We start from the raw sequence: 27,357 nt of genomic DNA on the forward strand, positions 1-27,357 counted from the left end.
TATTCAGCACTTCCAGGATGCTATTGGAAAACTAAGCAGAATGTAGTATCAGAATCATATCTTCACAAGTTTTCCACAATGGGCATGCTGTATGGGTAGATATATTTCAGGAACATGTGCTCTGGATCTACATCTACATCTACATCCAGGATAGTTCAGCTAGATCCCTGGGCATATGTAAACTTCTATACTATACATGTGTTCACAGCACAAGATGTCTGGGCAGCACATGGGCCAAGTATCAGACCAGTATGTGGACATGGGCTAAAGGACAAACACATGGTGCAACATGTCAGCCTTTCTATGTTTACTTACAGGGAAGTGGCCCCTTCTTGGGGCCATTGTCCCCAGACAAATTGTCCTAGTAATGTAAGACTCCACACCATCTTACACAGAATTATTTCAATATATGTTAACAATTTCATAACTTCACAGTTATGCTCTTTCCAGTCTTCTCATTCAGGCAGGCTGACATTCAGGGTAATGTTTTATTTAAACTGAAATCGCCTTGGGAATATAAATCACTGAGAAAATAAGAACTGGGTAACAGATGAAAACATTTAAGTAGTCATAGTTGTTCTTCTACTCTAAGTGTTCTCCTGTTGCTCAACTTTATCTGTTCAAGCTTTTTTTTTTCTAAATTATTTATTTTCAGTGCTGTGGGAAGGAGCATTTTAATTAACATCTGCTGAGTTTCTCAGCGTGGGCTTTCATCTAATGTTTGCCAGTTAGCTGGTAGGGAATAATTCTGCTCACAGATGAAGCCACCTAAATTTAGGTGTTCGCTTCAAACATACAGTTTGAAAGGGGTCTCAGGTAGTCCAGCCTCCTGAATTCAGACCAGTTTTCTTAGGGCTTGTGCAGTCAGGTCTTGCAAACCTTCAAGAGCAGAGACCCCACAACCTCCCTGGGTACCTGTTCCAAATGCTTAATTATCCTCATAAGGAAAAAGTTGTTTCCTTATGTGCAGTCAGAACTTTTCCACTTTGGTTTGTGACCACTGTCTCTCATTCTTCTGCCATACACCTCAGGAGTCTGGCTCCATCTTCTTGGTAACCTCCTACCCCCCATAGATTCTGAGTGGCTGTGATTAGCTGTCCCTGAAGACTTATTTTCTCCAGGCTGAAGAAACCCTGGTCTCTCAGTCTCTTCTCACGGGGCAAGTACTTCAGCCCTCCAGCCATATTCCTGGCTCTATGTTGAACTCATTCAAGCTTATCAATATCTTTCCCGTACTGGAGGTTCCAAAACTTGATGAATACCCAGATGTGGCATAATGAATGCTGAGTAAAGGTGAATAATCACTTTCTTGGACCTATAGGAGCTATGTGTCTAAACTCCTATTACAGTCAAAGGAAATCATGAGTTCAGGTCAGCCCCTAAAATTAGGTAACAAGCACTGTTTGAGATGCCCTAGCACATATTGTCTGGCCTGCTGTTATCAATCCAAAAAGATACAGGACCGCAGGACTTGCATCATGATCTAACTACATATCTAACATATCTCAGGACATCTCAGATGGCACCACATGCTTATGCATAGACAACTGCATTGAACTCGCTGTGCCCCCTTTAAGCTTCCTGAGAGTTGAATAGCTCTCCAGGAGTCACTGACTGCATTCGGCACTAGGAATTTAGATGCTTAGCTTGCATGCAGACACCCCCATTTAAACACCCACGCAATATAAAATCTGCATCACACCTACAATGCATCTTATGAAAGATATCTTTAAGCAACTGCACCTACTTGCCAACTACTAGGGAATATATTTTAAAACACATATTCTAAGTGTTATGGACACAAAAAAAGGAATAATATGGAAAAATTGAATGGGTTATGAAACCAATCTTCTGTTATCTTTGGTGACCTTTTCACACAACATAGTTCCTAAATTTTTCATGGTTATCCTTGTAAACTAAGTTTTGTTCCTTACTGTTTGATAACTGTTCCAAAACTTAAGTGTTAGATAGATGGAAAACTTTTCTTCCTTTCTATCCTCATGTCTCAAATGCTCACTCTTAGGCATCAGTCACTTTAAATTACTCATAACTTTGCTAGTATAACCCTGTGTAATTTTTATTAATAAATATGAATTGTCTCGTTTCCAGATTTATTGTACACACAAGTCTATTTTTTCAGAATAGTGTTGTACTAGAGATGGAAAATGATTTATTAGCTTAGGTTTTTCACTATCATTGTGTTAGACTGTGGGATAGTGAAACTTTCCAAAGTCTTCCCATAGAATTTCCTCAATGCATTAATTTTCATATGTATCTTGGGAGTCTTTATATGGCCTATTTTAAAATTTTTGTTCTGATTTGCACAATTTCAGCATTTTCCAAATTCTGTCATACCTCCTTTAACTTTCCTCTGTCATGCAATACCTGAAATCCGTGGTCCTGCCAGCTAATCCACCTGAATATACTGATGCTATTCAAGATGCAAGACAGGTAAGATTTTTTTTTCTTTATCTGTGGCTACATAATCATTTTAAGACATTTTTTTTTCTGTGTTGCTCAACTGGAGACATTTTCAAAGCCAGGATTTAGGCAAGTCTCAGCCACAATTTCTCCTGAGGCTACAAAACTATGTGTCTTCACCATAGAATCACAGAATCATAGCAATATCTGTTGGAAGGGATTTCTTTAGGTTTTCCTCCAGAGTGTAACTGTCCATTGAGGTGGAGCTATCACTAGTTCAGGTCTGACACAGCAGTATCTAGCTGAGTCTTGAAATCCTACAAGTATGGGAAGTATCTGCACTATGGAAAATGAACTGGTTCCATCATCTCCATAGCTGCTGAGGGCACTGGTAGGCTGGTAACAGATTACTTCTTAGCCAAATCTTTGCCAACTCTGCCAAGCCAGGCAAGAACATTTGCTGAAGTAGAATAATGTGCATTTTAGAGTAAATAAACAAATCAAAAAAAAAGCAAGTGTTTCATCTCATGACAGACAAGGCATAAAAACATACAAAAATACAAACAAAACCTGCCTTAGTCCGTATTGGATGAAAAGGACCAGAACGAACAGTAAAACATGTAGTTATAGAAAAGATGGTAGAAAGATTTATTTAGTAATACTTAAGGAGATAAAAGGAATTAATATAGTATTAAGTTAAAATCCCCCTAGTGATAGAAAATGCACTCTGAGAGATATATTAAGAAATATAAATAAGTATCAGCAGTAAAAAATAGAATGAGGATTCCTTTTGGCACTATTATATATAATTGCTGGCAAATGAATTCTTTCATTACAGAAGAATGGCGAAAGCTAAAAAAGTACTGCTGAAGGATTTAACCTGTAGTATAGGTGCATTTACAACAAGAGGGATTAAAAAGATATATATGTCTGTCCCCCAGGGGTCAGTTCTTGGTCCAGTCCTGCTCAATTTATTCATCAATGACCTGGATGAAGGCACAGAGTGCTCCCTCAGCAAGTTTGCTGATGATACCAAACTGGGAGGAGTAGCCGATACCCCAGAGGGCTGCGCTGCCATCCAGAGGGACCTGGACAGACTGGACAACTGGGCGGTGAAAAACCTCATGCAATTCAACAAAGCCAAGTGCAAGGTCCTGCACCTGGGGAGGAATAACCCCAGACACCAGGACAGGCTGGGGACCGACCTTGTGGAGAGCAGCTCTGCAGAGGAGGACATCGTGGTGGACGACAAGTTGACCATGAGGCAGCAGTGTGCCCTCGTGGCCAAGAAGGCCAACGGGATCCTGGGGTGCAGGTCGAGGGAGGTGATCCTGCCCCTCTACTCAGCCCTGGTGAGGCCGCATCTGGAGTACTGTGTCCAGTTCTGGGCTCCACAGTACAAGAGGGATGTGGAGCTGCTGGAGAGAGTCCAGCGCAGGGCTACAAGGATGATCAGGGGCCTGGAACATCTGCCCTATGAGGAGAGGCTGAGGGAGCTGCTACTTTAGTACTACTACTAAATGCATTCCCTTAACTTTTCCAATTAATATTATAATGACATCGGGAAAGCTTTCTGTCTTGCTAAGTTTGTTCATATGTGAAATTGGAATTTAAACCCTTCAAAGTGGGGCTGTCTCTCAATGTATGTACATGTAAATGCTTTGTGTACCTGCATTTGTGCCCAAAAACTGCTCTCCTATACATGCTTCAAAAGCTGCTCTCCTACACACGCTTAACCTGGATGCCTTTCACTTTCTATGAAAATATATTCATTTCACAGATGAGTATGTTACCCACGTATTTAAAAGAAGGATACCTTACTGCAGGACAATTGAAAACTAGATAACAAAACCAGCTTTATATCCTTAAGCTGCAGAACTGCAACATGTCAAACCATTATAATTACTCTTAGGCAACAGTTTGGATGGAGACTGTCTTGAAGTATGTGCATCCCTTCAGTGGGAATTAGCCACAGGCATGAGAGCAGAGAAAAAACAAGGGTATTAGCCCTGCTGTGACTCATAACTACGAATGTCACAGGTACCAATCTAACTAACTGCGTCAATTACTACATGACTTTTTAATCCCCAGGGTAATTATGTCTGAAAGGGTAAGTGGTTCAGTAAAACTTAAAGCAGTATTGTTTGCCAATGGCCAAAACCTCAAAATTTTTATTTTTGTTTTTGTGTGTCTGTGTGTTCATGTTTCTTGATCTTGCCAACAGTGAATAATAGTCCCACTTGCACATGTAATGGAATATTGCTCCAAAGGTCGTAACTAGTTTACTTAATTCACGTACTGGAGTTCTGGTGGTAGAACTATTCTTCACAGCCTATCAATGATTCTTGAAATATCATATTTTTCCCATTGCTGCTGAATTTCTTTTGTGCAGCTTTACTGTGTTTACCTGTACAATACTATACAAAAAGTGTTTTTGCTGTAATTCCTACAATTTTAATCAGGTTGCTTTGAATTGTAAATAAATCTTTAATTAGTTGATTTATTTAGTATTATTTATGCAGATTTATTTAGATGTTTTTTCTGCTAAACATTATCTTTTTCACTTGCAGCATTCCGGACAGTCCAGTTTCGCTCTGGAGACCCTAAATGGCCTCCACCTCCCCGGCCACCGCTGCTGTAGGAAACAACCGACAGAGAGGGGTACCCACAGGAGCCTCACGGAGGTTCTGCTCAGAGCTCATGAAAATGGGGATATAAATAGCCTGGAAAGAGGAAAGTAAAAGGATATGTAGGTTTGGGAGTAGGAACTCTGACATCAATAAACAGGCTGCTTTTTATTAAAGATGTTATTTTTCTTCCACAAGCAGCATTTTTTAATAAAGGGAAAAACACTAAGATGGAATCCAGTAAGACACTCCAAGGCCTAGTGCAAAGTTCAGACTTACTCAATGTTTTAATTAAAAGACAAAACAGACAGTGGCTCAGATTCTCATATGATACTGAATCAGCAATAGCAAACAATGAGAACAGTGAATTAATTACAGCAGACCTGAAGGGACTGTGTGTTTTGACTTCTGCTGCTCATGCCAAGGATTTCGTCTGCACTTTCCCAGTCCTGCTCTCAGCTGCAAACACTCGCATGTATCAGCTCCTGAGGCTGAAAGATAACCGCTCAGAGGGGTGCACAGCTATTGCAATATCACCTTTAGCGGCAGCCTAAATTAAAATTATAAATAATCTATTGCATTATTAATAATTACTGTAGAATAATGTGATTAGAACTTTATACTTTTTAACAACTAGTTTTCTAGAATGGACAAAAGCTCTGATCTGGGCCAGAGACCTTGTACTATGAGCTGAGGAGGCCTGGGAAACCAAGGCTGACTATATAAAAAATTTAGGTACCAGTTGCATGGGAGAACCCAAAACCCAGATTTAGGTACCCAAGGTCCCTTATATTGTGTAGGAAGCAAGAAATGGCTTAAAACTTGCAAAGCAGGAAAATGAACAGAAGGGGTATAGCTGTAATCTTAGATCCAGATTCTAATCTAGAGTTAATTGGGCTACCTAAGTTGAGTATTATTAACTATTTAAAATGCAGAGCCTGAATTTCTAAGTGTGTCTTACAATGACTCCTTCAGGGAACAGGCCAGGACTCATCCAGTTCTTTTAAATGGGAGAGAAAATACAGTCCCATGGAAGCAAACCGGCAGGAACAACAGGAATGGGAGGAGAAAGGCACAGTAAGATATTGTCTTTGACAATATCTTGTATAACACAATTCTGAACATAGGATTTGCCTAGATAATGGGAGAAAATAGGTTCAGTGCTCTCTACAGCATGAGAAGGTTTAAATACACATCTCTGATTTCCTAAGAGAACTTCCTGCTCAGTGATTTATTGGCAAGGCAGAGTGGAAAATGCTCTTTTCTTCCTGTTGAAACTAGGCAAAGGGAAGATTCATGGGACCAAGAAGAAACCATGGAAAAAGGAATATAGTTCTCTAGCCTTGTGGCTAAGCATTTCTGTGAGAAGAATTCTGCAGGCTGAGGTTTGCTCTTGCATGTGCAGTTTATACCACAATTTATTGTATAATAAGAATGTGAGGAACCAAGACCAGAAACTATGGCCATGTTTCTAGACAAGTACCTAACCATGGGGCAAAAAAGTCATATGTAGTTTTGCACTATCCCTTCTGTTCCAGTACATTTGCACTTTGCATTTGGAACAGTCTCAACAAGAAAGACACACAGGGACTAATGTAAGTCTTTTCTTCATTACAGCAGAGCTGGGCTGGTTTGGAACCAACACACACCTTGGACCTTGGCTGTGCACGAGAGAAACTGCTCCCTTCCCTCTAGTGGTGGCCTCCAGCGCGTGCCGCAAGACTCCAAGTGTCAGCACAAAATAATCTGCCCTTTACAGAACCCCTTTAGTGCACTGAGTTGCTACTAATGATGACTCCAGTAACTGGGAGGCTGCATGGAACAGGTGGGCACGGAGCGACTCAAATGCTGCAAGCAATTCACAGTTTGTTGAATCCACAGTGTGGACTCACGTGCAGGGACTCTGACCCTCCCTCTGCAGGAAGCGCCAAACTCCCCTTTTGCGACATGTAACTGGGAAAAGATTGGGGCAACAGCCCAAAGTATTCGCCTGCTACTGTGTGAATTGATTACACAATATTTGGTATAACAGTTTATGCCTATTTTATCAAATTGAGGTGCCTCCTTTACAAATGCATTACTTCTCTATTACTATTTGCAAGTCAACGACGATAGAGTTTTCAGCCCTTTAAGCTCACAGCAGCCTAAATCTTAATAAAAATAAAAATACAAAGATGATAAACAATAGAAGTCTTATATCACCTCCTTTTCGAATCTTTTGTTAATGGCAAAAACAACCGTGAGACTACCTGATAAAAACAGTTTTCTCAGAACAATTTTCTTATTTTTGAATTGTTTACGCCTTTTTAAGGCCTCAGCAATTTCTAATTCTTCTTTGATATGAGGCAAGTATTAATAGTAGACCAAGAAGCAGTACAAAAATAGTGTAGGAAATGTTCTATTTGATTATTAGCAATATGTATGCCAGAAACTGTACCAAATGAAAAGCTGCAGAAAGTATCTATGCTATCAAGAACATGACATTTTGCATCTGTGTCTAGTTAGTGTTCACTGTTGTTAGTGTGAGAATTTTCAGTGTACGTTCATTCAAATTGTAAATTAACTTTTCCAATACCGTGCGTTTGAAAACAAAGAAATGTTTTCCCATTTTGGCCTGCCATCTAGTGTTAAAACGTAGAATATCTGCTCTGTGTTCACAAAGCTTTAAGTACTTCGACTATCCAGCCTCTGCATATGTCAAGCTATACTGACAGGCTATATCCCCCTAATTGAAAATGTCAGATTTAAGCAATTATCCCAGATACCATTATGAACAGAATACTACTCTACCAATTGATGTAAATTTATCCTAGTGCTTTGAAATACTTGAGGTTTTTTGGTTACTTTAAGCGTCTTGGATGTTCTGTTTCCAGGATACCATCCATTAAAAAAAGTGAACACAAAGGCGAATGTTAGAAATTAATAAATTTAAAAGCACAGTACATCCATAAATGATACAACTAGGACACTTGTAGCGAGAACACCACAATATCCTGAATGTGTATATTTTTAAAATTAAACTATTCTGATATTTCAGAAAACATTTCCAAAACTTTTGTATTTTTAATAGAGTAATAGAATGGCTTCCATTAAAATCAAACCACTGTGTGGAAACTATCAAAATGTAATGGACCCCTCCAACAGATGCTGCATGCTAGGTATAGAACCTGGTCCAGAATAACAAACAAAACAGCAATAATCATAAAGTCTTCTTTGAGGCTTTTCATACCAAGTACAGAAAGAAAAATAATTTTAAAAGTTATTGCACATCCTATTGAAAATAAAAATATAGCTCAAAATGTGGTGAATGGCACCATTTACATACTAAGTGAAAATGTTCTAATTGGAATTAGTCACTGTCGGCATACCACAGGTAGATTCATCTATCTTACCTAAAAATGACACATTTAGTCAAATGGGATGAATCAGCTCTCCTATCTATCAAGAGCCTACAAAATCAGCTTAGCTGAGATGTGTGTCTTTTAGATTAATCAATTTAAGATTAATTCTTCTCAAGTCCACTGTAAAAAGAAGGCAAAAGGAAATTTCAGACGGATGTAGAATATGCCGCGGATATGGAAATTTGCCAATTTTGTCTGTGTTTTTCTTTTAGTTCTTTTGAGGAGTTGCATGACTGCTCTATGAGAGGTGGTAGATGAATCACGGCCTCCAAAGAGGTCCAATCTGACAGGTCTGGTTGTCCTCAGGGAGAGCCGTGTGCCATGAATGGGTTGGTTTCTGATTAGACCAGAAATGAGAGGCCCCTAAATATTAATCTCTTCCCTCAGGAAAGTTATTAATATAGGCAGTATATACCAGTGGTAAAACAACCCTGAGCAAGCACAGGAGGGAATTTCATAAGGAGTTTATGGGAGAAGCTGTGACTGTTTATGTAGGAACCACGTATGGATAAAAGGGACCAGCCTTGAATATATCATTTGCTAGTCAAAAAAAGGCAGGATGTGCAGTGGCAGCATGGAGCTCAGTGCGGCCAAGCTTCCTCCTCACTGAAGTGGTTGGTCTTGCTTTGCCCAGCCCTTTATAATATGCACATTATCCTGCCTAGAGCCAGCTCGGGCAGTTGCTTCACGTCGTAAGCCACATTATGAAACCCCTTTCAGTTCACCAGGCAGCTGCGTGGACGGGAGTCCTGGGGCTGGAACAGGGGCAGAAACAGCTGTGGTCCTGCTTAAGCAAATGGTGCTGCCAAAGAAACGGCTCCTGCAGCATTGCCCGAGGTTCATCAGTACTACCCTGATAATCATAGCGGGTGGTCTCCATCCAAAGAAACCCTATTAAAACAATAGGTAGCAAAATAGTCACAGTTATCTATGTAATCATGGATGCAGCCAGGATTTAGGTGATGTGCAATCATCTAGAAACAAGAAACACAGACCACACCTTCAAAACAGAGAACTTTAATCCTGAAAGAGGATTTTAAAGGGATTTAGAAGAGAAAATATGAGCACCTCAGTGTGAGTTGCCACTGCGCTGAGCCAAAAGGACCCCAGGCAGTCCTTGGCTCATGCGCTATTGGTAACCACCGAGTACCTCACTAGTAAGAGCACAATCCTGCCTTCACACCTTGCCTTGGTATTCTTAAGAGTGCTAAAAAAATGGCCGGATGCAAAAGCAACTGCAAAAACATTCAGCTCATATTCATTAAGTATTGAAGAGCTGAAGAACGCACCTTGCACTGGGACATGTAGGAAGTCCCATTTATTCAAAGTGATATTATTTACATGTGATGAGTATATATTTTTCTTTGGGGATAACAACACAAAGTAATAAAGTTTTTTTAATTTTTTTTTCCTTTATGTTCAAAAGATTAGAGGCAGGCCAGTGGAGACTGAAACCAAACCGAAACGGCAAGCGAAGCAGTGTTTTGCCAACAGCGGAAGCAATGAGTTCATTAACCCAGGGACGGCGCGGATCCAGCGCCCTTCCAAACCGTGACCTTTGATGCTGACACACCCCGGGCAGAGGCCTGAAGCACCCACACCTGCCACCCCCATAAGTCTGGACGGGAAACACAGCACTGCCCCTGAAAACTGGCGATTCTACGAAAAACGCGGTATTTGTAGTCTACCTGGCAGTGTTAAAGGTGCAGCGAGGCGGGGGGGACATAGAACCAGGCACGTCCCCCCGCGGGCGACGAGCAACCAACCGCCCGCTCCCCTCAACCGCCGCCGGAAACGTCGGGCGGCGCCGCTTGCGTCACCACCCCCGCGTGACGCCCCGCCCCCCGCGTGACACACGCCCCGCCCCCCGCGTGCGGCTCCGCACGTCCCGGGCGGCCCTCCCGTTGGTACCGCCGGGACCTTGCCCCGCCCACCATGACGTCACGTGTTTTGTCACGGCCGCCGCCGAGGCTGCGCGCACCCCAGCTGTTTGCGGCGCATGCGCAGAGGCGTCGCCCGCTTCCTGCCCCGCGTTCCGCGGCGGTTGTGGCGGTTGTTGGGGCCGCCCTAGTCCCTGTGCTGGTGCTTGGGGAGGTCGGTGCCCCGCGCCCGGCCAGGCGGGAGCCTTCGTGCCCGGCAGGTAACCGTAACCGCCGCGGGCTGCGGGAAAGGGCCGGGGGCGCGGCGGGGCTGAGCGAGGGCCCCCCGGCTGCTCTCGAAATCGCTTCTGTGAAAGGGCGCAGCGTGCGGGCAAGAGGGGCTGCCCTTCCCGGAGCGGCCGCCCCGGCCTCTTGTACATGTGCACTGATAAGTACATGTATATACATAAATATATATGTATATATATATATGAGTGTATCAGCCCGGCTTGTGCCGTAGAGATAGGCAGGAGCCCCTGGAGGACTGAGCTGGAAGGACTGTGTAGTTGGGAATGGGAACGGCTTAAGCTCAAACTGCCCTTGAGCAGACAGTAAATAACAACAAAACTTCACCTGGCATTCGCAGGCCTCAGCCAGCTTTTACTTGGGCTTCATGAGGCTGGTCCTGGGCCTGTGTGGCCTCTTTCAACACTTATAGAGGTCTAAGATCTGTGCTTGGTCATTAGGTAAATAATTGACAAAGTAACATGCACTTTGGGTTTGTGCGCTGTGCTTGAGCAGTGCTTAAGCTCAGTTCTGCCCTGGAAATGTCTGTGCTTTTATGTAAAGTTAAGAGTGTTGTAAGAAGAAGTTTTAAGACTGCCCTATCCTGACTGCTTAGGGCAGTGGGGTTACAACAAACTAATTCGTGGCTTTATCCTGAAGTTTTGTTCCAGGAATTGGAACACTTACTCCCCTGGGAGGAATTTGTTAACAGAGCAGAAATACAGTATCAGTTTCATGTGGAATTTGGTCTGTTTGTGTGTGATAATAGACTCTTTAGAGCCAATCAGAAAAACCAGCTAGGCATTTTTTGTATGCCACTATGTGCTTTTGATAGGATTTGCATTTTGCACAAGGTGGGCTTAAAATGACAAGACGTGTATGTTGAAATTGACTTAATAATGTTAGGATAATGTTAGGATAACATTATCAAGTGTCCTGAGCAGGAGGGATCCCCATGAGCCTTTTGATTTGAATGTTTTTTTGCTTTTAATGGAAGGGTCAAGAAATTACATCTGCTCTGAACGAGTCCTAGATTTTAGTTTATCTTATTATCAATAAGTTTTTATTATGTTTTGTTTCCTTTTTTTTTCCTTTTTCAGATATGATATAATGAGAATTATTTTTGAATTATATTTTATGGAATGAAGTAGAAAAGCAACACATGGGAGCATAGTTATTTATAAGTAATGACAGTTTATTCATCTTTATATGCATATTTGTGCTTTGTGATTGACCCAAGAAGTCTTTGGTGGAAGCCAAGAAATAAATACCTGTGTTTGTATAGACCTAAACTCTCCTGGAAGATAAATCATGCCACTCATCTTAGAGTTCTTCATACAACCAAGCCTCAGTGTAAATGGGCCAGAAGCAGAACGCTTTGGTGCAACAAACATGTTTACAGCCATGACCTTTTGTTTGACAGAATTTCTAAACTGCTAACTTCTTCTTCCAAAGCACTTGCAAAAGTGAACACTCGCATGTCCCGAATCAAGAGTACTCTAGAGTCTGTTTCCAAGGCGGTGTCTGGCACTCACAGTGAGCTGGTTTCACGGATAGCTCGATTAAAGCCGCATTCAGGTGCTCTGGGAAAAACAACTAAAAGTAATGCAGATGAAAATAACCTCAAAGCAAATCTAGAAAATGATAAACAAGTCTCAGATGCCAGAACTCAGGACGATTTCAACAGTGGCCTAGCTGCCAAGAGTGCGACTCACGAAGAAGAAGACTTGGTGTCTGCATTGCTGAGTTCACGTGGTCCTAACCAAGATACTCCAGAAGATTCAACATATAGTAAAAGCCACCTTTTTCATGTAAGTTACTTCTCTACAAATTTTGGAGAGACTTACAACTTTGTAGCAGACCATATCAACTGGTACTTCAGTAACAGCTCCGTTATGGATCAAGAGAAAAAGAGGAATTCTTTATTACAGGACTCTAAAAGTGAAGTGAGCGGTAAGCTTGATTCACCAGAAAATGCTGTAATGAGTGAAGAAAGTAGAGTGAATTCAGCAGCTACTTTAGTTCCCGAAGCAGAGGCTCTGGATGCTGAAAAGGCTAATGTTGCTGTTCCAGTTTCCACTAAGAAAAGTATTGCAAACTTCCTTTCCTACCCCAGTAATAGTGTACAAGCTTTTGTAGACAGCTACATTGGTGGGCTGGTTCCCAAGCTAAGATCTGATGCAAAAGTTGCAGCGGAAGTGAAGAGTAAACAGCTAGAGCAAGAAGCAGCTGAGAAGGATGAGGAGGACCAGGCAAGTGAGACTAAATCGGCAGAGGAGAAGGAAAAACGACTCTCTCTCCAGAGAGAAAAGGCAAGTTTTTGCTTAGTGTTTTTATTTTTTATATATACCCAGATGTGTGTGTATATGTATTTGTTTTAGCTCCTGTAGTAATTGTTGTTGTTGTGTATTTCAGTTATATTAAGTTGTACTGAGTTGTATATGTTTTCAGTGTACTGTTGATGTGAGCAGGATTTATTTACTTCCTGGTAAACAGAGGGGTGGGTGCTTACGTTCAAGACACCCTTATTTGGAGCCTGTAACAGACCTCTAGTACAACACGCTGTCCATTACTTCTGAGAATTCTTAAAATAACCCTTTGAGATTAGTCTTCACAAGTTTCGTGCGTGTATGATTGGAGTAGTTTTTATATTCTCTATATATCTTTTTTTAGATTATTGCAAGAGTGAGTATTGATAATAGGACTCGGGCTTTAGTTCAAGCCCTACGAAGATCCTCTAATCGCCGAGTCTGTATCAGCAGAGTTGAAGAGTTGACTTACCATCTTCTGGAGTTTCCAGAGAGCAGAGGCGTTGCGATTAAGGTGCAAATACTTACTTTTGCTTGTCAAAGCATATTACTTGATAGAAAAACTGTTATAGACTGATGTGAAACCTTAATTTTTTAGTTGTTTTGTGACTTATCACATTTTCTACTTGTAAAGATTGCAAAGCAATCTACTGAAGCAGATTTATGTTAAAGTTACAGGTAGCTTAGTTAAGAGTGCTACATTAAATTTAGAAGCATACATCATTGCCATGTGGAGAGATAATGTAGCTTTTTCTAGTGGGACACAAAGGTCATACAGTGTGTCCTCTCTCACAAGTGGCCAGGCCACCTGGGAGTGTACAGTACAGTTGATATACATGTGCACAATAGTTTTGATGCTTCTTTGCAAGCTCCGTCTGAAGAAAGGAGTGGGGACTAATCATCAAATAAGTCAATATATTCTAGAGTTATGCATTCTCTTTCCTATATGCAGTGAGAGGACAGGATATAGGCAACAGATTATCCTAACAGTACCAGCCAAATCCCAGTATTTCTTACTCCCGGGTCTTTTTCTGTATTGAGGTGATAGATACATGACGTGGGTTGCAGCATTGCTGGAAGAGAGATCTCTGGGAACTGAACATAGACCAGAGTTGTTGACCAGGCAGGGCTATGGTTTAAGCAAATCTGCGAATAATTCTTTACAATTCTTACATTACGAAATATTCTACTGATTATAATCTTTATTATACTGATTGTAATCTTGATTGTAATCTTTGAATGATTTTGTGAGAGGAAGTGTAAATTTAGAGATCTTTTGTGTGAAGAAAAATTATAATTCTTATTTTCATTTTGTTATGACAATAATGTATTTTGAATGCACTTACTTTAAAACTGGGATAGTTATTAAGCAAAATCTAGGCCTCTAGTGACACTCATTATGAGTTGTTTTATGGCCAATGTAGCAAATTAACAATAGTAAGACTAAACTGCTGGTAAACATAGTTTTTATGGCTACTTTGGAAAGATATAAACTTCCTCTTGATTGTTTAAACCTGATAGGAAGTTACTAAAGTAAATAAGAGTAAATAAGAGCACGGGAGCTATATAGTATTGAAGTCCTTTCCTTTTCATGTTTAAAATAGAGATAGTAAATGTATATATTTTTAAAGGGCTAGACTTTAATGTGTTATATTTACACTTTAATGACAAGCTAGTAAATTCAAATTTGGATTCTTTTGATATAAACATTTGAATGATTACAAAGACTGACTTTTCATTTCGACTATAGGAAAAAATAATTCCATGCCTACTACGTCTCAGACAGGCAAATGATGAAAGTCTTCAGGCTGCTGTTAGAGAGGCCTTAGCTATAATTGGATATACAGACCCTGTGAAAGGCTGGGGAATTCGAGTCCTCACTATTGATGGAGGAGGAACAAGGTAAAACTTTGGGGTGTTCTTTTTTGTTTTGGACTTGCTCATACTGTAACTCCTAATAAAAATTTCACTTTCTCAATTTAGACTCAATTTTGAGTCTAAACCTTCACCTTATGATTTAGATTTCTGTTGCAGATGAGTATGCAAGTCATGAACACTTATTTTTGTATGAGCTTGTACTTAAACATCTGTGTATCAGTAGTCCCATGATACTGAAATAATTCATGTATTTAAGGTTAACTGTATGCATAAGAACTTACTACATTGGCTACTTCTTCTCTGGAAATAAGTTACCTGGTTCTTTGGATCAGACTGGTCATACAGATTTTGGAAATGCAGACCTAGTATGTAATGCTGGAATGAGTCTATAGCTTTATGACTGTCATCACCTAATAATACAAAAATGTTTCTTGGATCTTTCTGGAGGGCAACCTGCCTTAGCAGCACTGGTCTCACACACAAAAAATGAACAGGCTAGTGAAAAAAAGCCATGCTAGTAGTGCTCTTGATTTTTGTTTCTTCTATAACTGGCATTATTTTCTTGAAAAAAGTATACACAGGCATCCCAAATGTTAACTTACTTGGGCTCTAGTTTTGCATGAATTTATGTATGTACCAGAATTCTGAGTAGTACCAAAAAGTACCTGTTTAAATTTAAGGCTGGTGTTTACCAAAAGCTGTTTTCAAGCATTTTGGACGGCATTTCTTTCACAATTATGTACTGATTCACAAATGTTTGTTGATTGGAAGCGAAATACAGAGTTACTGCAGTTGCAAAACTGTGTCAAAAACAGTTTCACAAGTTTCTTGTTTCTCCAACTCTGTTGCATCAAAATGACTTGTCCTCTTTAGAACTGTGCCACAACTTCAGAGTTATTTTTATTGTTTTTTTTTCCCCCCCAAAGTGATCGCTTTTGAAATTGGAGATTAAAAGTTCAGTGTAAAATGCATAGTTTTGAGCAAGTAGAAAGAGGAATTCTTTGCAGATAACAGCATGGTACATGTGGATGTGTACATGTGGATGAAAACATGTGGATGTTTTCAGTAGCGTGCCTCATTTGGTACTGCAGGCGTACGTAAGAGCTATAAAATTAAGGCTCAGTCCTGAAAAGCAAATATAGTTTAGTACGGAATTTTCTGTGGCAGAGGAACTATAATGCATGTTCTTTGACTTAGATTTCAGAAATAAAATGTGCCTATATATGAATGCCTTAACTATATTGTTAGATTTCTAGAGGAGTGAAGTTACAGAATCAATTGCAAAAAAAAAAAAAAAAAAAGTCCTTAAATTAGCATTTTGCTAACATTTGAAGTAGTTGCCTACATATATACTGTGTTCAAATTTAAGTGCCTTTTTTTTAAAACTTTTTCTGGTGGTTGCTCTGAACAGTAGTACTTGCATTTAATATTTTTACAGTAGTAGTAGTACAGTAGTACAGTACAGTAGTACATTGCATTTAATATTTTAAATTTAAGTATTTATGAAAAGTACCCGAGTTCAAATTTATTTTAAGAGAAGTATTCCATACTTTTGACTATAAAGATACTGTTTTTGTCCCAATAAGAAATGAAGACAGCTTGGTGGTACATGCTTGATTATTAATAAATTGGTATTAGTTTTATGATACTGTAAATACAGAATTCTTCCTTTTCCTATGTACCTCCTTCAGTGGAGAAATGTGCTTTGTATTTTACAGAACAGTAACTTGAAAATGATTGACACTATTGATTTTTGACTTTCCAAATGACTTAATTAGGGCATGTTATGTTTTCAAAGCAGTAGCTGTGCCTGTACCTCCAAATGAAGCAAGTCCAGAGAGTGACCGCAAGCCCTAGTCACTGATTACTGTGCCGCTTAATTGATAGGTTTCAGTTGGTAATAGTTCTTCAGCTAGCCCAAGCCTCTACAGGTTTGGAGAATAACATGCATGAGAAATGCTTCTCAGTGGAAAGACTTGGCAGGGTGGCCATTGCTTTGGCAGCCTTCCTGCCACGCGCAGTTCTCCAGTGTCGTTCAGCAGGTTTGCACTCTCACACGTACTCAGCCCATGGCTCTGCACATGCAACAGGTACTCTCAGCTTTGTGCTGGGCTTGAACGGTCTCCTGTTATTTTGGGCATATTGAGTTGAAGTAGAAAAACACATACAGAAAAATAATTGCCCCCATGTGGGTCTGCAAAGAGTGAGGGCTAAGCACTATGTAGTGTGTATGCAGCTAGAATTGATCCTGGGCCTGTATCCCCTGAAGGAGAATATTCCCCAGGCTGTGCTGCCAAAGGATATTCTTGGAGATGTTGTGCCAAAATGGAATTGTACTTCTAACATGTGTGACATCTTTTCATTTCTAATTGCTACTTTGGTCCCTGAAGTCCTGAGGAGAGTTCTTGCTGCTGTAGTTATTATTAGGTAAAATTACTTATAATTAAGCAAAGGTGGACTTAATTAGAGCTGCATAAGATAAAAGTACCACTGTGTGAAGTTCTGTTTTCATATTCCAGGGGTTTAGTTGCGCTTCAGACTCTACGGAAACTGGAAGAACTTACTGGAAAGCCAGTTCATCATCTTTTTGACTACATTTGTGGTGTAAGCACAGGTAATTCTTAATCCACCAGTCGGTATTATGCTATGAACATGTTGAAAGAACATTTGAAGATAAATGTAGATTTTACCAACTTTGACTGTAGACTGGAAAAGTGCAGGTGTCATTTTTAAAAGCTTTTTTTCTTCTTCTTCTTTCAAGTAAAAGCTTAGGGTGATTTATGATGTACTCACTGCTTTTAATTAAAATGGTAAACTAATTTGTCATTTTTTTCAGTGAATGTGAAACCCTCGTTTTGCACACAGAGGCAGCGCTATTAGATATTTCTGTAGCTGTCTGGATCTTTCCAGGAAAATAGGGTAGCATTGTACAGGGATTGATAGAGGGCCAGTAGTGTTTAAAGTCTTTATTAATGAAGTAAACAATGTGACACGCTGCCCTTTTAGCAAGATCATGGATGATGCCAGATTAGGAAGAGTGGTCAATACATGGGAGAGCCTTTTATTTAAAGGCTGTAGAAATGACAAAAAAACATGTGAGGCTTGACAGAGCCAAATACAGAGACTGTATCTGAGATGGAATAACTTGACCTGAAAGAACAGGCTGAAGACTCATTACCAAGGAAGTAGCTCTGCAGAAAAAGACTTGGTTCTGCTGGAGCACGTTCAGTGTGTGCCCTTGTAGCAAAGTAAACTGACCTCATACTGGCTTGTCTGAACAAGAATATACCCAGCACAGTGAGGACCCTCTACTTGACCCTTCTGCATCCAGTTTAGGGCTGCCCAGTTCAAGACAGACATTAACGTACTGAGGAAGTCTGGCATAGAACCACCAAAACAGTCAGGGTATTGAAGACTATGACATGAGGAGAGGGTGAGAGAACCAGGTTTATTCTTTTATTTACAAAGAGAAGGCTAAGGGAAGACATTGTTGCAGTTTCTAACATGAAAATATGGAGAAGGTGGAGCCAGAATCTTGAAGGTGCACAGTAGTAGGAGAAAAGCCAACAGCCACAAATTGAAATAAGAAACAAATGCAGTTATCTATAAGGAAATATTTTCATTGTGAGAGTTGTCAAGCACTGGGAGAGGTTGCCCGTACTGGGTTTCAGATGTTCTTCTGTGGAGATTCAAAACTCAGCTGAGTGAGGCCCTGAGCAACCTGCTCTGATAGAACCTGTTTTTTTGAACTGGAATTTGGACTAGATGGACGTCTAGGGGCTCACCCCAGCACTAAGTGCTCTGACTCACCTTCCACAAGCAGAAACTCCAAAGCATAAGTGCCTTTTAGAAAGGCCATAATGATTAGTGTCTTCTAAAGGTGATTGTTGAAAGTTAAAAATTGTTAGTTATTTTTCCATGTGTAGCAGAGGACAAATTTTATGAAAAGTGGTTTTGCTGCAGGACATCTTTAGCACCACTGTCATGATAAGTTAATGGCCTTTCTTTTAGAAATACATTGTGGCCTGGGCATTTGGTGGTTTGGCACAATTTGCTAATAGTTATGGATGCATATAAGTTTATCCATGTTGTAACTAAAAAAGAGTGGCAGAACTGTTAAGTGTTGAATGGAGAAATTGTGAGGGTTACAGCTCAAGGTAGGAACAGAGCTGTTTAAGTAAACAAAGAGAAGCACAGCCTACTTGTTCTTCATGGCTAAATACTTTATTTAAAAACAGCAAAATCAAATGGATCTAAACACTCAAAGTTATGCCATGATACTTCCTACTGTACCATCTCAGAAATGTGTTAGAGGGAGCTCTGGAAATCTGTACCCAGACTGTTGTGAAACTCTTCTGTCTCAACTAAAATGTCTTAAGGGCTGCTGTACTGTATCAGATTGATCATTCCATCTAGCTCAGTAACTTTTTGCAAAATAGAAGATGCTAGTAAGATAAGGACATTATTCTGAAATATTCTTCTCAAGATACTAACAGCAATATAGGAATAGTTTCTCCTAGTATATTGTTCCTGCCTTCGGTGAACTGCAGGTTGGAGCCTCCTGAGACAAAATTCATCTTTACTGATGAGTCATTTCCTTCCCTCCTCCCGCCCCCTGACATGGTTTCTTTCCAATTTTGAAATGTGTTTTGAACACCTTCCCCTTTGAAGAAGTGTTTCTTTCAGGAGAACTCATTAAAATCAAGTCATGGTATTAAAGAGTTGGAAATTGCCTTTGGAGACTGTTTCTTTCTCCCAGGGTGGGATCAGTTATGCCCGTTCCACTGCTGACAATTGTCTAAGATTTTGAATCCTATCAGAAATCTGTTTTAGTGCTGTGCTATCTTTATATTTGAAAACGTTTTCCAAATGTTTGCCATGGATCTTGATGTTACAGTTCAAATCTACTGCTGCTTATCTGATGAAGGCCTGCTTTCTCTTTCCTCACATCCTGCCATACCTCACAGAGCTGATGGCCAACAAGTGCCACCCATGGATGAGCCCAAATCTTCAGCAGTGTCCCCTCAGATGTTTTTGTCACAAGCATGGACAGCAGGATTCCCTCCTTTCCTTTCACAACAGCCTCTTGGGCTTTTAAAGGTTTTAGTTGTACCAGTTTGCTCTGACTTTCCTTACAGACCTTATTTTTCCTTGACCTGGTTGTTCCCAGACCTCTCCTGGGTTTCCTGGGGCTTTTTCTTTTTTTTTCTTTAAATGGGCCCACAGCCATTTTTTGAAGAACATCATTCAAATGCAGATACAGTACTTCAGCCCTTACTAGTCCTGAATAAGGAAGAAATACTTTATTTTCTTTCAGATTATTTTTCAGATAACTGTATCCATATATTCTCTAAAAAATGTTTCTTAACCTTTCAGGTTTTATGTATGTATTTTTTCCTGAAGTGTTGGCCTTCAAGCAGTGGCTGGAGTGTAGAAATTTGTGGTACACATTTGTGGTAGAAGCATCAGATGCTTTTTCACTGGAGCATTTAATATAGTCTGTATCATACTCAGTATGGTCTGTATCTTTGATTTTTTGGCTTTGCTATTCTGTCTTGCTTGAAATTCCACAGGTTTCAGCAAAGCCCTTGCCTTGGATATTTATGTAGTGCCACTTGTTTGCTGACAGGGATAGCAGTTTTCAGTGCTGCTGCTTAGTGGGTGAAGGGAAGATGAGCTTGCTCTTGGTGTGAACTTTGGTCTTTGGGCTTGAAACGTAACCAGAATAAGAAATGCCTAATATTATAGGTGCTGGAGAGTTAAGAGGAAAAGAAGGCAATGAGTGATTTGTGTGATTTGGGAAATCTGTGCTGCATTCCAAAGTTTGTTCTGCAACCGTCCTTTTCACATGCTGCCACGCCGGGTTATGCTTTTCCAAAGCACACGCTAGATGGCAGCATGTGTGAATGTCTAATCATTATGAATGACTGCAAATAAATGTATTCCCAAACAGTCAGCTCTCCTCTTTGCCTATTTATCTCTTTCTGAAAAAAGTATTGGATTTAATTTGCTATCTTCCCTACATATTTGTGAAATAATGCCATCTGACAACCTTTCATAATTTGTCTTTGAAAGGAAACTCTCCCTATCTTGAATATGCCCTCTTAAAAGATAGTTTGTGAACTTTGAACAAGAAATTAATGATATGTGTCAATTGAGCTCCCCTTTTTTACAGTAGATTTTGTCCTAGCCTATGAATTCTATTAAATGGTAAACCATCTTTACCATATTATTCCAGGGTAGTTTTAAATTTCAAAATATTTCTTTGCAGGGGCTATATTAGCTTTTATGTTGGGTTTGTTCCATATCCCTCTGGATGAATGCGAAGAGCTGTATCGCAAGTTAGGATCGGATGTTTTTAAGCAGAATGTTATTGTTGGAACAGTCAAAATGGGCTGGAGCCATGCCTTTTATGACAGCGATATCTGGGAAAAAATGCTCAAGTAAGTATTACAAAAAAAAAAAAAAAAGAAAAAAAGAAGGCAAAAAATAATATATTAATAATGACCGAGAGTCTTCGGTCTTCAATGTTTCATTGTTAAACAATCTGTTAAAACAAAAAGGATTAATATATGCTCTCATACTTTAAAAATATCTCCCTGTTTCAGTATTTGGAAAATTACTGAAAGATTTTAATGCAATGATTTCTGTTTCCAGGGAATAAAGTAAGGGTTAGTGCCCTAATTTATGATTACATGCCTGCATGCTTTCCAGCTCTGCTTGATCTGACTTATTATAGGTCTATCACAAATTTTCATAGCCACTTGCTGTGCCTTTTTTACTTATGGGAGACGTGTTAAGAAATTAAATGATATGCCCTACTAGGATTTATGATCTGAGCTTCAGTAGTAAGGCATTTTGCACGTTACCCTCCTTTTTGAGAAGGGAAATGAACTAGAATGATTGCACTGAAGAAATATTTCCACAGTGTCAAAGCTGTCAAAGAAATAGTTTGGTTTTGTTCCTCCCCATTCATAGTCAGACTGTCCCATTGTTTATAATTCTCAGCAGCTATGGTCATAGTTCCTGCAGCAGGGTAAGCTGGGCTGCTACTGAAAGAGCTTAAACAACCTACTCATTCCAAAGCCTGTGCCACAGCACCTCCTTTGTGGCAAGCCCGGTGTGCTTGTAGGTAGCCAGCAAGTGAGGTCAGAGAACTGATCGGAGTTAAAGCCCAGGCTGGGAAAAGGGGAGGCCAGGGAAGAGGAGGGAGAGAAGGGAAGTATTTACCCTCCCCAGGTGAGTCATATGGGTTTTTGCTAGATCTTTATTCATGTCCCTACCTTACTACACAAATGTTTGTGCTGACACCTCAGAAAGTCTACCGTGAAGTCACGGCTGCTGCGTTTAGTGGTATTTGGCTATAAAATGCTGTGAAATTATCATTGCAGAAGGCATCTAGTTTGAGCAAAGTATTCTATTTTTTTTGTGTGTGTGTTTTTTATTAGAAATTAAAAGCATATATCCAATATTTAAATATGACACATTGCCAGTTTTCCCTACTAAGCCAAACACAATTTCCCAGAGAGCCCCGTAAGTTTTCTCAGACAAGTTGCTGATAATATTTTAGTTCTGTTTAAGTACTCCTGCTCCTTAGTTTGTTTGGGACATCTTTTATATCACCTGATATGAATGTCAGCGCTTCCTGCAGGAAGAGCTTTCTTCTTGGGCGCACGTTGGCCATCAGGTAGATGGAGAAGGATGCGCTGTGTAGCATCTGCTGCTGCTGTGGCCTGAGCTGGCGGCTGTTTGGTCTATGTGCTGGCCTCAGGAAAGCATGAGGATGGAGCAGAAATAACATCCTCAAACATGCAGAGAGTCGAAATGTATGAAGACAGAAATGAAAGATGAGATTGAGAGGTGAAGTGCAGCACATATACTGACTCGCATCGTTTTGATCAACTACTTTTTCTTGTGAAGTAAATCAGTAGGATCACTCAAGTATGTGATCGAGTAGCTGAATCGAGACCACAATCACTTTTTCAAACTTATTTCCACATCTTTCTAAGCTTTACAGCTTAGATAGTAATGGTCCATTGAAGTCAAGTGCAGAAATGTGATCTTTAAAATCCAAGGGTTTTTTTTTTTCGCTTAAATGCATATTTTTTGAATTGGGAATGATAAAAATGCTTGCATTGTACTGACCTAATTGTTTTCTATTTGTATGTTTTTAAACTGATGGAGCATTTTCACTTTTTTTTTATACATTTATTTATAGAGAAAGAATGGGCTCGAATCTTCTGATTGAAACCGCAAGAAATTCAAAATGTCCTAAGGTGAGTGTGGAGCTTTTTGTTTTTATATAAGAGAATTTCATTGATTCCTGGAAAATCCTGCCCTAGCAGCTGTGATCTGTTGTTATGTAGTGAGAAAACCGAGTCTCTCTTCCCTTTATCTAGGCTTTCTCCAGTCGCATGCACAAGTCTTAAGATCTCTTTCTGTATCATCTGAAGGGCACCAATTAATCGGAGGGGTGTTATATACAGCAGCAGCACGAGAGTGAAAGATGAGATAGCAAGGGTATTTTATTTTTGGTGAAGGATAGTGTGTGAGGAAAGAAGGGAAATATAATAGCACGTTTTAGAACAATCTGCAATTAACAGGTGTTTTGGTGTCGTAGCATTATATTCAATACTTTACTATTAAATGGAAGACATTAATGTTTTCCTAAACATAGAAACATGTGCTTGTCTGACTGCGTTCCTATTCCATGTCTAAAATAAGAATATGAAAGGGCTGGACAGACATGTTACTTTTTGAGAGAGAAGCCCCCCTATGATGACTTGGAAGTTATCTTTGAACTGGGCCCTTTGGCCTCCTTCCGTGTTCTTCAGTAATAAAGTGTGTATATAAATAGAGTTGAAAGCAGTAATCGTGGCAGCAACTTTGTACTGCTGGCAGAGGTGGCTCTCTGACAAGGCACAGTAAAATCAAGATGAGATGCACAGTTTTGTGCTTTCTGCTGTCACTAAGTTCACCAAGAGATGGATCTTTCAAAAAGGTGCTTATGACTTTACAAGTTAGACTGCATCATGAAGTGGAAAGATACAGGGGAATTACAAAAAAAAATCAAGCCTCTTAATATAATAGGTTTTCTATTAAATTCTTAGGACTTTTTTTTCTTACTGCTTTTAGTAGTCCTAGGACCAGACCCTCTTTCTGACAGAAATGAAAACTTTTTCCTCCCTTTGCATGATGCGCAAATCTTTTATGTGTTTGCATTCTTCGTTTTCATTTAAACGTTTTAATTTTTCTTTTATAAATATGGACTTCCTGTAAATTCAAAGGTTTACTTAAAATTATGCAGTTGAATGGAAATTAATACAGTGATATCACAGCATCAGCTGCTGGGGCTGTTGGATATTGTTCCCAGAAGAAAGGCTGCTGTATATGCACAGCACAGAATAGAGCACCCACTTGTCTGCTGGAGGGTATTGTTTTAAACAGTGCTGGCCAGGCTGCTGCAGCATCACTAAAAGGTCTTGCACATTCTTATAGCCAGTCGTCACTACGAGTGGTCTCACCCCGTGTGATTGTGTCTGGCAAGTATGCTGATTTCTGCACTCGTACATTTTGTTTAATGACATTATGGTTTGGGCTTTTTCCCTTAGGATTGCATATTAAAGCTGTTTCCGTGTCTTCAAAAAGCTCCTAGAAAGCCCTTATGAGGGACTGTGGGATTGCCATCCTCCCCTCGCACCCCTTCTCAGCCCTTTGAGAGGAGTTTTTCATTCTTATTTTGGACTTTAAGAGGTTTTCTAGGAGAAGTAAATTAAATTTACAATTTTTAGCCTGTGTTTCATGCCATTGTTACATTGCTGGTTACTAACTTGTGAGAACTGCACACAGACTTACTTTTAGTGCAGTACTCACATCAATTAAGACTTTTTGGGAACCTTTAGGTGCTTAAAATAATTAGTTGAATATGTGGGATACTGCTATATGTGTAGGGTACTACTATATGGAGAATTGAATAGAATAGTACTATATGGAGAATTTAGGTAGTATTTGCACTTGACTGGGTCATAGCGATAAAAGTTTTTTTTAATTATATATATGTTACTCCAAATTTGTTTAAATGTCAGTGGGTTGATATTCTAGAAACAGAATAGCTGGAAGAAATAGTTTAAAAATAGCAGTTTCTTTAGGGAGTGCTTCAGAACGTCCGTTTTCCTCTCTTGGAATGAAGACATTTTCTGCTGACTGTTGCACTTTGGGGTGTCAGTGGGAAGGTGGTAGGAAGCTGAGTCTTTATGTCCTTCCAATTGCTCCCTTCTCCCATTTTAGAAACAAAACAGGGTAAGCTGCCTTCCCACGAGGGCTGTTCTCTGGTCTTAAGATCAGAAGAATTCAGGGTAGTTTAAGCTTCTCTGACTTTTCATGGCCTAGGAGAGAATGTTGTAAGGAGGTATCTTAAGAACTTTGCAGCTGTGATTCAAGTTGATAGGAAAGAAGCAGTAATGAGCTTCACGGGCAACTACTTCCATATTTTACAAACAGAATGACAATAGACTATGACAAAGTTTATATAAAGGACAAATTCATAAATTATATTTGGATGGTTGCTGAATAACATTAAATACAGTGGAATATATTTCGAATGAAATTCAGTTTACAAAATTAATATTTAATATAATGGAAAAAAATAGCATTGTTTTATTACCAGATTATACCTATTACCATTTCAGAAAGTCTTAATTTCCATGTGAGCCTTAATCGGAACCAAATCTTTTCCCTCTTCCCCAGAAGTGCTTGAAAAACGGCATTCCTCTTTTTGTAGATTATTACTTACTGCAATTGGAGCTATAACTTTGTGCTTTAAAAAAAAATTACTTTTTTCAATTTGAGCAGTTATTAGAAAAGTGAACAAAATATGGTCTGAGTAGGATTCCAGATTTAATGTATAAATTGAACTCCATGATGTGGAAGTTTTGTCATTATCACACCTGAAACTATTTGTTCCTCTTAACTTTGCTAGGTAGCTGCAGTGAGCACCATTGTGAACAGAGGAACCCCGCTGAAAGCGTTTGTTTTCCGAAACTACAATCACTTTCCTGGCGTTAAGTCTCATTATATTGGAGGCTGTCAGTATAAACTGTGGCAGGCCATCAGAGCATCATCAGCTGCACCGGGTTACTTTCAGGAATATATTTTGGGCAATGATCTTCATCAGGTAAGTTGAAATCTTCTCCTTTTTTTAAGCATTTTCCAAGATTATATGTGAGGGGAAAAAAAAGGTATATGAATTCTGTATTAGAACTAAGCCAGGATGTTAGTGGCAGATGGAAAGTCTAGAATACGTAGGAGTAAGAAAGACAATCCTTAGCTTATATAGCCCCTACAGAACTAGAAAGAGTAGAGGCTTTGAAATGTTCATCTTGTCAATACAAACAGAGTTCTTTTGCTGTCCCTTTCTTCTCTGCCGGGCAGGAAACTTTATATGAGTTGCAAATTGCCTTTGACTTCCTGCTTACAACTGGTATTTCATTCAGCAGTCTTTCACTAAACAGATGGTATAACTTAATATGTAACAATACAAAAGTGTGAAAAATTCAAATTGGGCATTTCAGTGTTACTTTTATTAGTGCACAATTTCTCTTTCCACTCTACTTTTAGCTCTCTTTGCTTATTGCTTGTAAAGTTCTGTACTGGTTCTCAGCCAAGCCATTTCTTGAACTTAGGAGACAACTGTGGAATAAACCTTTGAGAATAAAGTCATGTGTTCTATCAACAGTGTGTACCGCTTTAATGATCCTGAGCAGTAAATAAGGAAAATAAATGCCTTTTTAGCAGTTTTTTAATGCTTGTGTTCTTGTCTTCCAGTGCCCCTTCACTGTTTACTCCCCAATTCTCTGGGTTTAATAGAATACTACTTACAGTATGTATTTACTTAAAAGTATTATTGGTTGCTTTAAAAAAAGTCTCAAATTTGTGACAGAAAGAAGTAAAGAGAATAACTGAGTCTAGACCCTTCCAGAAAGAAAGCATAGGATTTTCTCCTTTAGAAGGTGCTATTACATTGCAACTGTATTAAGGTTAATCCCATCAGATGAATTAACCATTGGAAAGTGACATTAGCACGTTTTGAGTAGCAAGCTGTACCAGGATCACATGCTGAATTTCTCATAGCGCCCATTAAAAGGCTGTATAAACTCAGTAGCAAAGTGCAATGCTCATAAATTATGCTTAAGTAACTAGTAAGTGTAAGACCTAACAGTGAAAGAATCTTTTTTTTTTTCTTCACTGATTAACAGATAACTTGACATTTGCATTGCAAAAACATTAAATATTCACAGAGTATATAACGGTTTAAAATAACTGTTTCAAAATTTAAGATGTGTTTTGAATCAGCATTCATAAAAAGATGGAATATTCTGATATATAGATTGAGGTTCACTAAAATTCTGCATAAACTGGAGGAGATGTGGTCTCATGGAAAGCAGAGTGGTTCTGCTGCATCAACCAAACTCTGAGAGTTTTCCCATTTTCTTAGCGTGTTGTTTTCCCCCCCCTTTTTTTTTTAATACCAAATACTACCTGAAATAAGCACAAAGATTTTTTTTTTTTTTTTTTTTTT

General features: G+C 39.4%; 1 protein-coding gene across 1 annotated transcript in view; it reads left to right on the top strand.

Moving 5' to 3' along the window:
* The first annotated feature begins 11,720 nt into the window (after positions 1 to 11,720).
* Positions 11,721 to 27,357, top strand: part of PNPLA8 (patatin like domain 8, phospholipase A2) — a 30,359-nt gene continuing 14,722 nt past the window's right edge. The window contains exons 1-7 of the mRNA XM_010221446.2: positions 11,721 to 12,905; positions 13,267 to 13,416; positions 14,653 to 14,804; positions 17,300 to 17,394; positions 21,052 to 21,223; positions 22,999 to 23,056; positions 25,759 to 25,953. Of these exons, the coding sequence (XP_010219748.2) occupies positions 11,781 to 12,905; positions 13,267 to 13,416; positions 14,653 to 14,804; positions 17,300 to 17,394; positions 21,052 to 21,223; positions 22,999 to 23,056; positions 25,759 to 25,953 (1,947 nt within the window). The 5' untranslated portion in view covers positions 11,721 to 11,780. The remainder of the gene's footprint in view (positions 12,906 to 13,266; positions 13,417 to 14,652; positions 14,805 to 17,299; positions 17,395 to 21,051; positions 21,224 to 22,998; positions 23,057 to 25,758; positions 25,954 to 27,357) is intronic.

This window comes from Tinamus guttatus, unplaced genomic scaffold (assembly GCF_059628265.1).
Source record: "Tinamus guttatus ecotype Peru unplaced genomic scaffold, ASM5962826v1 Tinamus_guttatus_pri_ptg000355l, whole genome shotgun sequence".
Lineage (NCBI taxonomy): Eukaryota > Metazoa > Chordata > Aves > Tinamiformes > Tinamidae > Tinamus > Tinamus guttatus.